The sequence below is a fragment of the Hevea brasiliensis genome, chromosome 8, assembly GCF_030052815.1.
Source record: "Hevea brasiliensis isolate MT/VB/25A 57/8 chromosome 8, ASM3005281v1, whole genome shotgun sequence".
In the NCBI taxonomy this organism is placed as follows: domain Eukaryota; kingdom Viridiplantae; phylum Streptophyta; class Magnoliopsida; order Malpighiales; family Euphorbiaceae; genus Hevea; species Hevea brasiliensis.
Genome location: NC_079500.1, coordinates 29,936,673 through 29,950,652, shown reverse-complemented (window position 1 = coordinate 29,950,652; position 13,980 = coordinate 29,936,673). Strand labels below are relative to the sequence as shown.

At 34.6% G+C, this 13,980-nt stretch overlaps 1 protein-coding gene across 1 annotated transcript; it reads left to right on the top strand.

Annotated features, from left to right (window-relative positions):
* Window positions 1–234: 234 nt before the first annotated feature.
* LOC110665855 (uncharacterized) lies at window positions 235–12,880 on the top strand. Its single transcript, XM_021826131.2, has 7 exons — window positions 235–539; window positions 1,413–1,470; window positions 1,748–1,828; window positions 2,929–2,964; window positions 3,089–3,328; window positions 3,417–3,558; window positions 11,850–12,880. Exons 1-7 carry the CDS (start codon window positions 358–360, stop codon window positions 12,338–12,340), a joined length of 1,230 nt encoding a protein of 409 aa, XP_021681823.1. The 5' UTR covers window positions 235–357; the 3' UTR covers window positions 12,341–12,880.
* The last annotated feature ends 1,100 nt before the right edge of the window (window positions 12,881–13,980 follow it).

Below are 13,980 nucleotides of genomic sequence, written 5' to 3'. Positions count from 1 at the left end.
ATAATTAATGTCGTGTTACACCGAGCAACTGCATCCGTCGCCGTTTCTGAGTTCAAGATAAGAAACTTATCCAGAGAATGCACGTGAAGTGAAGCGTCAAAATCTGACGTGGAAAATTCCCAGAAGATTTTAATGAAAAGAAATAAAAATCCACTAAGATTACAGATTAGTGGCTTTAAAATAATAAGAAAATAAATAAAGAAATTTCATTCAGCTGAATATAAATAATCAGGATCCGCGTACCATATATTTTGTTTTTTTCTTGCTATGTTTGTTTTCTCTCGATTTCAATTCTTGAGCTGAGTTCTTCACCATCCATTAGCGAAAGAGGGAAAAATCTTTACAATTTCTCTAGCAATGTTTGGTGGTGGTAGTGGAGGAGGCAGTGTTTATTGGGGAAGGAAGGGAGGTGAATTCAAGGGAATTGTAGTATTATTCGCTTGGATTTCCATTCCTCGGAATCACTTGAAGAGCTACGTGGATTTGTACTCCTCTCTTGGTTGGAATTCCCTTGTTTCTCATGCCGATTTTCTCAGCGCGTAACTCTCTCTCTCTGTTTGGTACCTTAGAAAATGAGGGAAATGAGAAAACATTACTCTTGTTTATTTGTTTATGTTTTTGTGTATTTTGGGGAATTGAGGGTATCATTTTAGGGGTTTTGTTAATTTGGCTTTCTTAACTTTCTTAAGATTCCCGAATAATGCCATAATACGCGCGCGCGCGCATGTGCACACACACACACACGCGCAGACACACACACACACACACACGCAGACACACACACACACACACACACACATATATATATAGTTTGTGATCGATTAGAGTTTCGTTCTTTATGCACATACTGGCTAATAGAAACTTGTATTTGTTTGAATTATAATGAAGTAAAGATGCTAGTTCTGCATAGCTTTGGTTCTAAAGTAGCGTGGAATTCATAACATTTTAAGAGCAAAAGGATTCCCGTGAGAGGAGTGTTTTGGTACGGTTTAAAGCTGGTAAAAGAAGAAGGCCAAAAGCATATTGGTAGAGGCTATGAAAAACAAATTCTTGGCTTACATCATAAATAAAGGAAGTGGTCCTAGAGAATGCAGAATGATGATAAAGTGTTCTTTGAATCAAGTACCTTAAGGCTCTGATGAGACAGCAAATATTTCTGTTGTTGTTGATTTATGGTCAATTTAAGCAGGGTAAACATTTGATTTAAGGTCAACCCTTTTGAATATTTAGTTTCTTGAAATTGAAACCCAAATAAAGAATGAATGCAGAGGTAAAATGATTATGTAATTTTTATCCTTTTCTTTTAATTTTGTTCAGGTGGGGAAGATGTTGGTGCTTGAAATTTTAGATTATTTTCCCTCAGAATTTTAAATTTGTGCATGTTGACTGTCTAATGATAAAACTTTGTGCAGATTTTATCCTGAAAAGGCCTTGTCGCTGGCATATATTCTTCTCAATGAACTTTTTGAGGTCAGCTACATTGATTTTTGAATGTCAGACTTATAGTTCTTTTTGAACCAATATTTCTGTGTGTTTTATGGAATTCCAATCTAATGCCGGGGCTTTTTTTATGTGGGTGCCCATATTTGGTCAAATTAAGATCTTTAAAATCATAAATCTACTTGATATGGTGTGGGATCCCATACAAAATAATTTCAAGCACAGTGACATGAATTAGGCTATTGTTAGCCTTGAATATTGCGTGAATTGCTAATAGGGTAAATACCTGTTGGTTGTGGATATGCAGGAGCTAAGGATTAGACCATGCCCAATTGTCTTTGTTGCTTTTTCTGGTGGTCCCAAAGCTTGCATGTACAAGGTTTTCCAGGTAAATTTGGTACAACCTATTAGTAAGCTAATTCTTATTGAAAATAAATGTAGTTATCTTCTTCTTCTTATTTGGAACTATCAACTCGTCCATCCTTCCCCCTGATTTGTTTTGTAAATATTGATTTGTTTTGTGGTTTTGAACTGATTTAGCCATTTAAATGAATATTGTTATATTTTGATTTATTGCTTTTGTGCTTATTTCCTTGCTTGATGAATGGGCCCTCATTAAGTTAAGTTTTAATCCTTAATAGATGGACTGAAAAGTGAATATTGGGGATGGATAATCTTGCAATAAATTTTATTTTCTTGGTGTTAGAAATAAGCTAAGAAGATTAAGGGGAACTTTCCAAAAATCAATTAGAGCATTAATTGGGTTTTTGTTAGGTTTGAAATACCGTGAAAACAGGGTTTGATTTAATGAAAACCAATTTTGAGATGCTTGAAAAAGGTTTCAAAAATTTAAGAATTGATTTCCCTCAAAATTGCAATTCTCATGTGTTTGGCTAAATTAGGGAAAAATCACATGCAAACAATATTGAAAATCCAATCTCTAGAATCAATTTAATTTTCATTGAATTTAGATTTAAATTATCCAAATCTCATAAATAGCAATTTCAATTTAAATCCAATATCTAGAATTACTTTATTTTTTTAGATTTAATTCTTCTTAATTTCATAAATAGAAATTTCAAATTAATTTTTGGTAATCTAGTCTAATTAATTTTAGTTAATTGTTTGATTTAGCATTAATTCCTTAAATACCAATTTTAATTCCAAATTTCATTTTACATCTTTAATTTTTGTCTTAATTTTAATTTTTAGATTTTATTTTTAATATCTTTTAATTTTTGTCATTCTAATTAGCTTATACTTTTATTTCCAATTTAAGCACAATTCCCTGTGGGATCGATATCATTTTTTTAAAACTATACTACTGTGACCCGTGCACTTGCGGACACCCCGTATCAAGTTTTTTAGTTGCACTTTGAGTTTGAGTTTTAAAAATTGGATGCATCCATTAATGATTAATCATTAATCATGCTTTTTTTTCCCCTTCCAACTTTGGCAATAAAAATAATTTTGATGTACAAAATGCAGATCATTCAAGGAACATGTGGTGGTCATATTAATCTGGTAGGCATTTCTCTTCTTTATTTGCCAAAACCTTTGTCATTTATTTGGCTTTTCTCTTTTTGTAAAGGTCCATCAACCTTGTTCACTTATTAATTTTTCTTTCCTTTTCTTTTATCATCTGTAGGACGAGAATCGATTGCTCAGAAATTGTGTTTCTGGGCATATCTATGACTCTAGCCCACTTGATTTCACAAGTGATTTGGGTGCCCAATTTGCTTTGCCCCCTGCCATTCAAAAGATGCCGGGTCCTTCAAAACTTGTGTCTTGGTTTGCAAAAGGAGTTACTTCTGCCCTAGATGGTTTATATCTTACCAGGTTTGATTCCCAGCGTGCTGAGTATTGGCAGACTTTGTATTCTTCAGTTGTAAGTTTCTAATCGGCCATTAGCTTTACTAATTTTGTAGTCTTGTTATTCTAAACCTGTTAATTAGAAGTCCTTTTATCATTTGTAGGATTTTGGGGCTCCTTACCTAGTATTATTCTCAGAGACTGATCACCTTGCACCTTACAGAAGTATCTACAGATTTGCTCAACGTCTACAAGATCTTGGGGGAGATGTTAAGCTTGTGAAGTGGAATGTTTCGCCTCATATTGGTTTGTACCTGACCAATTTTTTGTGTTTCAATACTGTGATATGCTTGGGTTAAGTACTCTTACTGCTTATGCTCTGTGGCAAAGCCACATTATCAAGGGGGCCAACTGCAACTTTTATTTTTATATTCAAATTATATTGTGTTTAGGGGTTGATAAAATAAATCCAAACACATAATATATTTCTCAAATTGTTGTGCAGATTAGGTCAGTGAATTCATTGATTAATCTTCTCTTTTGTGCTATGTTTCTCTTGAACATTTTTGTCTCATTAAGATTATTATGCTCCACTATTTTGTTTTGATTTTTTTTTAATTATTTCTTTTTATTGAATATCAAATGACACTTTTTCTTTTATTTCATTAGTGTGTTAGTATAGTTGTTTGCTTTTTTAGTTGTTAGATCATACATACACCAATCATTATTAATATTCCCCAATTTGATTTTGTGTAATGATTTTTAAGCAAAATTGTTTAGATAGATAAATTAGAATAAAATTAAAACTCATTAATGAGAATTCTGAATGTAGTAATTAATACAAATGAAAATTTTGAATGTAGTCATTAATACATATGAGTATGGATTAAAGCTTGTAAGTTAATAATAAATTTAGCTTGAAAGTATAATTTATTTTATAAAATGCTCTTGTAACAACAGTTTCTTCCCCTTATTTAACTGCTGGCCTTGCCCTGCTTGCAGTATCATCTTTAAAAATAAATGTGCTTGTCTCATGACTATGTTTTGATTCTCCACTGATGCAGTACTTGATATTAAACACCTCAAAAACTTGGAAGACAAATGTGGCTACAAGTAATGGAGTAGCTTACTTAAACACTAGGTGTTGATTCTTCTTTTCCTATTACAATTATTGAGTGCTACGTTCTTATTCTTATTTGGTCAGCAAATTAGGCAATGAAAATATTGTTTGTTCAATGTGTTCGTAATCAACAAATGAAATGTCTTGCATATCAGTCCAGATTAGGGTCTTAACAGTCATTGAAGTTAGTTAATATGGATACTTCCATCTGACATTTTGATATGTAGCTAAAGTTTATGTCTAGGCAAGGACTGAAAGCGGGATTACTTCTGTTAAATGAGAATTAGCGAGAACTTAAACCAAACCAGATGTTCTTTGTTAGCACCTTTGTTTTTGCTGTTATTGTTTATCTAGTGCACAATAGATTGTTTCTAAGAAAATGATGGCTTGCACCTTAAGATTACTGGGCAAGGACCGAAAGCAGGGTTACTTCTGTTGAATGAGTATTAACAAGAACTTAAACCAAACCAGATGATCTTTGTTAGCACCTTTGTTTTTGCTGTTATTGTTTATCTAGTGCACAATAGATTGTTTCTAAGAAAAATGATGGGTTGCACCTTAAGATTACTTCTAGTAAAAACTTTAAATCTGAAATAGAACAATTCCTAAAGGAAGCTTTATATCTGAATCATCTACTCTTTTCTAATTACTTGACTTTTGGCCCCTAGTGTCTTCAAATCAGATGTGTTTGTGATATATTATTTGATGTTCTTTTTCTATTATTATTAACTATTTTTTAAATTGTTTTAGTTTCTCTCTCTGCTGTGGGTGGACTGGTGGCTGTTGAGAGTTTGTGAAAAGTATTTAACAAGCATATTAATGGAATTGAATGTTATATGCCTGTCATCTTCTATTTGATTTGTGCCGACTGCAATTAATCTGAAACAATGAAGAAACAATTATTACAATGCATGATAGGATCAACTTATACGATGACCACAATCATGCCATCAATGCATTTGGGTAAGAGAAAGAGAGAGATTACTCACTAATGCTAATTTGGTGCCGTGACTTTAAATCTTAGTAATCATCAATGAAAAATAATATAAAGACGATTAATTCTCCTGAACCATTATATTATGTTAGTGTATTCTCAATGAGATTTAGGCTTTATTTGTGTTAGAATCCTTGTAATTATTAGGGATATCAGTAATTATAGGAAACCTGTGTAATTAGAATCCCTATAATTAGCTAGGTCTTTATTTAGCTTTCTTTTATGTCTGTAACTCACCCTATATAAATAGGGAACCTTGTATATGTTTAAAACACATAAGAAACAGAGATTTTTCTCTAAATTTGCTGTTCTCAATAAGGTATCAGAGCACATTCAAATTTTTGGCGTGAAATTTCTTGAACAGTACCTAGATCTAGGGTTTTATTAACGTCATTACTTGGAGCGCCTCCTATGATGGGTGTTGGAGGTCACCACCTACCTCAAATGGCAACCCACTCATCGATCGACACTTTCTTGGAGGAAGCGACGTCGTCTGGCCATGCACGAGTACACGTGCCTTGTTTGTCCCTGACGTCTCTCACATGAGCCGACACGTGGGGCATTTTCCGACGACCTTTTCCAGCTGAATCCTCTTCCGACAGCCTCCCCCATATCTTGCAACCTTGTTCAACCTGTTACTCTTTGCTGGTTTGCTTTTGTTCATTGGTTCAACCTTTTGTTTGATACTGCTCCTGTGTGGATTCTATTGTTAGAACAATTTTACCACTGTGTTTTTTTCTTGTTCTTTTTTTTTTTTTTTTTTTTTAAATATGGCTGATGGAAAGACAGTGGATTCAAAAATTAGTTTTGACAATCCCTTTCTGCAAATTAGTCCCTTAAAGCTTCATAGAGCCAACTATCTTGCTTGGTCAAGGTCTTATCTTTTGTTCATCCAGGCTAAAGGACTACAGGGGTATCTTACCGGAGATAAGAAGAAACCAGACACTTTGACTTCTACCTACCATTAGTGGGAGTCAGAAAACTCTCTTATCATGTAATGGCTCATCAATTATATGCAACCATATATAGCTCGTTGGTATTTACTATTGGATAGTGCAGCTATCATTTGGAGGAGATAAGAAGAAACCAGACACTTTTGACTTAAACCAAACACTTTTGACTTCTACCTACAGTTAGTGGGAGTCAGAAAACTTTCTTATCATGTGATGGCTTATCAATTCCTTGCAACCACATATAGCTTGTTGGTATTTACTATTGGATAGTGCAGCTATCATTTGGAGTGTTGTTTTCTAGACCTATTCTCAAGTTAGGAATGATGCACAGGTTTATAAGCTGAGAAATAAGGTTCATGGTATGAAACAAGGTGAGGTGACTATTGCTCAGTATTATGTTGAATTGACTGGTTTGTGACAAGAACTAAACTACCATCAGGACTTTTAGGCCACATGTCCTACAAATGCTGTTAAATTTTAGAAGTTGGTTGAGAAAGAACGGATCTATGATTTTTTGCTGGACTAAATATGGAGTATGTTCAAATATGGATTCAGATTCTTGGTAAGGAGCCCATGCCTTCGTTAAGGCAAACTTACTCCTATGTACAGCAGGAGGAAAGTCGCAGAAATGCCATGATTCATTCTTTACCAGTTGACAAAGCAAGACTAATAGTTGCTTCCTCTAAAGAACAGTCATAGGCTACTCAGGGTCCATCAAATAAGGATCATTTATACTGTGACTATTGTAGCAAGTCGAGGCGTACAAAGGAATATTGCTGGAAGTTACATGGTCGTCCAACTAAGGGGTGTGGAGGAAAAAGATGGGTTCTTCCAAACCTCAGGCTGTTATGGTCCCGGCTAACGGATCTAGTTATGGGTCGATGGGTAGTAGGAGGGGTTGGTGTTTGGGTGTTTGGGTTAGGGTGTTTCCTTGAGCGACCTATGGTGGAAGACAAGAAAAAGTCAGACTCGTTAAAGGGAGCACAAAACCTCACCAAGAAGACTTAAATTGGGTTTTAATAATTGCTTTTATTCCATCAGATTTGCTGAATATATACAAGTGCAGAAATAACTACTCCCTACATACAAGGAGCACTACTTCTATATGGAGGAATAACCTCCCACTAACAACAAGAAAATAGGAAAATGGAGGAATACCCTCCTACAATGCAGGAATGTTGAAATAGAATCAAAACAGAAAGAGAACAACTACTGCTGACTAATTCAGCCACTCAATTACTGGTGACTTGAATTTAGGACTATGGGTATAACGGGAATATACTTGCAGGGGTTTGGTAACACAGGCACATATTTCTAAGATAGTGGAATCATTTGAAGAGGTTTCTGATAATGGGAGTTTTTCAAGTTCATAAAATTAGACCCTGAAATGTTTGTTGTCACAACTGGAGTCTAAACCAACCACTGCTACCTCCTCTAACTTTGTAAAGTCAGGTACATCTCTTCTTGCAAATCTTGATAAATCTTTTTGGGTTATAGATTCAGGATCAAACAAATATATGACAAGCTTTTCAAATAAATTTTGACTTACTTTTCATGCTCAAGAAAAGAAAAAGTCTGTATAGCAGACGAATCTTTAACCACTATTTCTGGTATAGGTTCTATTGCTTGCACTCCTATACTTAACCTTACTTCAATTCTTCATGTTCCTAGTTTTTCTATAAACCTGTTGTTTGTCAGTGCTCTTACTTAAGCCCTTAATTGCAAATTTGAGTTTTTTCCTACACACTGTGTTTTCCAGGAACTGAAAACTGGATGGACGATTTTCAATGGTAGACTCAAAGATGACTTGTATCTTTTGGATGACAAATGTGGGTTTTTTGACTAAGCTTTGCTGGGACACTCTATGACTACTAATGATGAGATTATTCAGTGGCATAGATGTATAGGACATTCTTTTTTTTAGGTTTTAGAATGGTTATACCCTATTTTATTTAAAAAGTGCAAATTTGATTTGCTTGTTTGTGATGCTTGTGAGCTTGCTAAACACACAAGACATTCTTACCCTTCAATTAATAATAAAAAGCTTGGTTCCTTTTGAGACTATTTATTCTGATATGTGGGGATCTACCCAAACTATTTCTTTATCTGGTTGTCGATGGTTTGTTACCTATATTGATTGTTGCACTAGACTGACCTAAGTATGTTTGATGAAAGCAAAAAGTTCAGTGTTTACTTATTTCCAACAATTTCATAAAATGATTTGGACTTAATTTGATGCAAAAGTTAAAATTTTCAGAACAGATAATGGGACAGAATATGTTAATAGTGCTTTTAGTGCCTATCTGGATTCTTTTGGATATTGCATCAAACTAGTTGTGTTAATATTAGTGAACAGAATGGGGTGTCTGAGAGAAAGAATTAACATTTGCTTGAGGTGGCTAGGTCTCTTATGTTCATCATGAACCTTCCTAAACCTTATTAGGGTGATGCTATTTTATCAGCAACATATCTAATCAATAGAATGCCCTTGAGGACATTGAATTTTAAGAGTCCTTTAGAGGTTCTATAGGGTACCAATTCCTATACTATTCCTCCAAAAATCTTTGAGTGTGTTTGTTTTGTTCACAAGATCAATGTGGGCAAATTAGAGCCTAAAGCCCTTAGACGTGTGTTTGTTGGTTATTCTGGAACTCAAAAGGGATATAAGTGTTATCATCCACTATCAGGAAAATACTTATTGAGCATGGATGTTACTTTTAGGGAGTCTGAACCTTATTTTCCCACACAGTAACCTCTTCAGGAGGAGCATAGGATGGAAGGGGTGTCTTCTGATATTCCTAACCAATCCCTACCTTTTTCTTTACCTATTAGTGGTGTTCCTAACCATGACCAATGACTTAAACCAAAAACCTCAAGGAGAATGGATAGAGTGGCTTGGCTGAGGTATACTCGATGGAACAAGGTGGACATAAGTGTTGATGGTGATACGGGAGTTGAGCATGATACCACTGATCAACCTGATGTCCTAGATTCAATTTCTGAACATTTAGAAGAAGTTCATGGTGAGTTTCCTTTGACAAGCTCTAGCTCTAATTCTTCTGCTAATGATCTTGATATTCCCATTGCTATCAGACAAGGAGTTAGATCTTGTACTAAACATCCTATTTCCAAATTTGTGTTCTATGACTCTTTGTCTCCTTCCTACAGAGCATTTGTATTTTCTGTTTCTTCTGTGTCTGTACCACAGGATTGGAAGGAGGCGTGATCCAAAGTGGAAGGCAGCTATGGTTGAAGAGATGTAAGCTTTGGCAAAAAATAAAACATGGGATCTTGTTGACTCTCCATTAGAAAAGAAACTAGTGGGATGTCAATGGGTGTTCACAGTGAAACACAGGGCAAATGGATCAATTGAAAGATACAAGGCTAGACTAGTAGCGAAGGGTTATACACAAACCTATGGAGTTGATTATGAGGAGACATTTGCACCTGTTGCAAAGATGAACACCATCAGTGTTGTTATCCTGTGCAGCCAATCTTGAGTGGGATCTTCAACAGTTTGATGTCAATAATGCCTTCTTACATGGAGATCTAGAAGAAGAGGTGTATATGGAAATTCTTCCAAGTTTTGATGATGTTAAGACTAAAGGGAAGGTTTGCAGATTGAAGAAAGCCTTGTATGGTTTGAAACAGTCACCAACGGCGTGGTTTGATAGATTCAGTAAGGCAATGATTTCCTTTGGCTATCATCAAAGCAATGATGATCATACCCTATTCATGAGATATTTTAGAGGTAAGATCACTTTGCTTATTGTCTATGTGGATGAAATAGTTGTGACAGGAGATGATAATGAGAAAATTGCTCAATTGAAAACTCTCTTAGCCCAAGAGTTTGAAATTAAGGATTTGGGAAAGCTGCGGTATTTCCTTGGAATTGAGGTTGCTAGATCTTATAAAGGGATTTTTATCTCTCAAAGGAAATACATCCTGGATCTTTTGGAAGAAACTGGCACGTTAGGGTGTTCTTGCAGACACTCCTATTGAAACCAACCATAAGTTATAGGCTGGTGTCGGTAATTCAATTGACATGGGGAGATATCAAAGGTTGGTTGGGAGATTAATTTGTCATGAAGTAAGCCTAGTAAGTCAGTACATGCATGATTCTCGGGAATCTCATTGGGAGGCTGTGTTTCGTATTATCAGATATCTGAAGTCTACCCTAGGGAAAGGTCTGATTTTCTCTAGGCATGGTCATTTACAGATAGAAGTTTTTACTAATGCAGATTGGGCTAGTTCTCTTGACGACAGAAGGTCAACCTTGAGATATTGTACATTTGTTGGAGGAAACCTTGTTACTTGGAGAAGCAAGAAACAGAGTGTGACTGCTAGATCAAGTGTAGAAGCCGAGTATAGAGCCATGGCACAGGGAGTTTGTGAACTACTATGGTTGCGAAAGTCGATGAAAGAATTGAAGTTGTCAGACACAAATAGCTCATCCTTGTTTTGTGATAATAAGGTTGCTATTGGTATTGTCCACAATCCTGTTCAGTATGATAGAACTAAACACATAGAGATTGATCGACACTTTATAAAAGAAAAGGTAGTAGATGGCTCATTAACTGTTGAGTATATAGCTTCAAAAGAGCAATTAGTAGATGTGTTCACCAAGAGTCTCAGCAGCAAAGTTTTTCACACTTTAGTTTGCAAATTGGGCATGTGTGATATCCATGCACCAACTTGAAGGGGAGTATTAGAATCCTTGTAATTATTAGGTGTATCAGTAATTATAGGAAATCTATATAATTAGAATCCCTGTAATTAGTTAGGTCTTTATTTAGCTTCCTTTTATGTCTGTAACTTATATAGGGAACCTTGTATATGTTTATGTTTAAAACACATAAGAAATAGAGATTTTTCTCCAAATTTACTGTTCTCAACATTTGTTTTGTGAAAAATAACTTGTTTATAGAAAATATTTTCCAAGAAAAACATTTTGATGAGAAAATAACTTATTTTCCATTATTTGATTGCAATGCTAAAAAACAAAGGGAAATTATTTTCTATTTTTTGGGCATTAAATATTTTCTTTTAATGTATAATACTATAAAATTGTTGAGACTATAATGAGTTCATTTTTTTTTTACTATTTTACTGTTGAATGCAAGAAAAAAATACTTGAAAATGGTAAATTATGGTGGCCACTATCAATTGCCGATCACCAGTGGTGGCTGCCGGTGGTCAAGGGTGATTTGTGGTAGTTGGTAAAACTAATGAATATGTATTTATGTCATTCATTTATAATAAGTGTATCAAAGTTCAGAAAATCATTTCCTCTTTTGACTAAGAAATTATTTTCTTTAAAATTGGCTTAAGTTTCCTTTTGACTAGTAAAACATTTTTAAATTGACAAATTTTCTTGAGCACCCTAAACAATAAAAAAATATGGAAAATGAAAACATTTTCTGTGAAACAAATGGATTCTTAAATATAAATTTTAGTTTCTTTTTGACTTCTAAATGTTTACTTGGCTTTGACATTCTGAAACTGAACTAATCATCCTGTGATATTTCAGGTCATTACAAGCATTATCCTATCCAATACAGGGCTGCTGTGACCAATTTGCTTGAGAAGGCAGCTTCAGTTTATTCTCGAAGAATCCAGCAACTTAGAGCAGGAAATGGCCTGGATGGTATGCATGATGAGATTTCTGAATTAATCTGCAACCTCCAGAAAGCAGCAGTTTACTCAAACCAAAGCTTAAGAAGGGTTGCCGTTGAACCAGGTGATCATTTCTTTGTGCCAACTTCAACCGAATATCACAATAATAGAGAGTCAGAGCCTTTACAGGATGGAAGAAAAGTAACAACTATTTATCTACCACCTTCCCCTAGCATCAATGCAAATAGTGTTCTGGGGCAATTGCTCTTTGATGTTTGTGTCCCCAAGAATGTTGAAGGCTGGGATATTAGATTTTCAGGTTCTCTGAATGGACATCCAATTGCTTCTGCCAGAATGCACTCACCTGTCAAAGGTATCAAATGCATTCGTCGCTCGAGATTGTAGTTGCATATGGATTTATCTTGAGAGTAAATTCTACCAGGCCTTGCATGAATGCCTTGAAAACCTGGAGATCACAAGCAAAGACCAGTCCCTCTGAATTCCGGAAAAAGAAGGTTGGCAACTGAGTTACGAAGGTGTGGTCTTTTGACATTTTGTGTGACAACTAGGTATATATATCTTTTGCTCTAGCTTCTGGGCCATTCTCCTGGTATGAAGTGACAGGTAGAACAAGAAGCGGACGGCATGTGTATAGTGAAATACATGTTTGACAGAGGTGCCTTTATATGCAGTGTGGTATGAAAATAACATGTAACATAGGTCCTTAGATAGGCTACTGTTTCTACCAGGAGAAAAACGAAGACCGTGCTAGCTAAAACTTCTTTTAGAAATGGGTTCTCTTGGTGCCCTTTGATCTTGTGATGATAGGACGTGGAGCTTTCTTCATCAAGTGTAAATAGTTGTGTATGTATGTCTTTTGGGTAATTCATAGAATGACTCTTGACAAAAATTATTAAATATCCTCGTATTTTCATTGTGTAACAATTTCGTTCAACTTTCTGTTAACAATTTCCTCCTACCGTTTAGAAGTTTTTGAAAACAAAAAGTCAAATTAAAAAATAATAATACATAAAATTAAAAATACTTCAATGTCTGTGACGCCCTCACCTTAAAAAATTCGTATATTTTATTGTTTCGGATAGTCAGAATTTTTGAAAATATATTTAAACTAGAGATGAATTATAAATAAATTAAATAATAATAAGAAAAATTAAGGAAAAATTTAAGTAATGAAATACACTAAGGTTAAATGAGTCGGTGTTTCAGCTATAGGTGACCTAACAGGAAGCAACTGTGAATGCAGCTAGCAATCCTAAACCCGTAGAAAAATCCTGTGAAATAATTTTTGGGACTTTAGTAAAGAGTTAATGAGCCTTAGATGACAATAGAATGCGAAGAAAATTTTCTAAATCGGTGCGGACAATTTTAGCTCATTAAGCTAAACGAATAGCATTTTGGTCATTTCACTTTCAGAGATGATTTTTGATCAACTTGTCCATTCAAGTGAGTGAGGATTATGACATAAAGTGTAAATAAATATTAAAGAAAAATTTATTAAAATGAGTAAGGAAAAAAGGAAGAAAAAGAAAACAAAAATAAAATTTAAAATTTAATTATGACATAAGATGATGTATTTTAAATTCTCCCACCAATCACATTTAGATAAGCATTCATAAAACCATTAAAAAGAGATAAAATTAAACAAAATTTAGTTGCCTTCCTCCCTTCACCAAGTTGGCCGAACCTCACTCTAGTTCTTCCACCATTTTTGTTTCAACAAAAGCTCCATTTTTCACTTGATTTCATCATAAAACTCCTTCTTGCCTTCATTAAAACTTATCCTTGCACCATGGGCAAGCTTGAGGAAGCAAAAAAAAGTAGAAACAAAGAGGTTTTTCAAGCTTGAGATTGGTTCACTAAGAGGTTAGTGCCAAGTTCCATCTCTCTCTCTTTATATTTCATGTTGGGATCATGAATTAAGTTAGAAATTGAAGGAATTGAAATAAATTATGCATGATAGGGCACCCCAAAATTTTCGACAGCCATGAAATTTCTTGAGTTTGATGGCTTTTAATTTAATTAAA

Coding starts and splice junctions, on each gene's coding strand:
- LOC110665855 (XM_021826131.2), top strand. CDS start 358: ATGTTTGGTGGTGGTAGTGGAGGAGGCAGTGTTTATTGGGGAAGGAAG. Junction 540..1,412: donor CATGCCGATTTTCTCAGCGC/GTAACTCTCTCT, acceptor AACTTTGTGCAG/ATTTTATCCTGAAAAGGCCT. Junction 1,471..1,747: donor TTCTCAATGAACTTTTTGAG/GTCAGCTACATT, acceptor GTGGATATGCAG/GAGCTAAGGATTAGACCATG.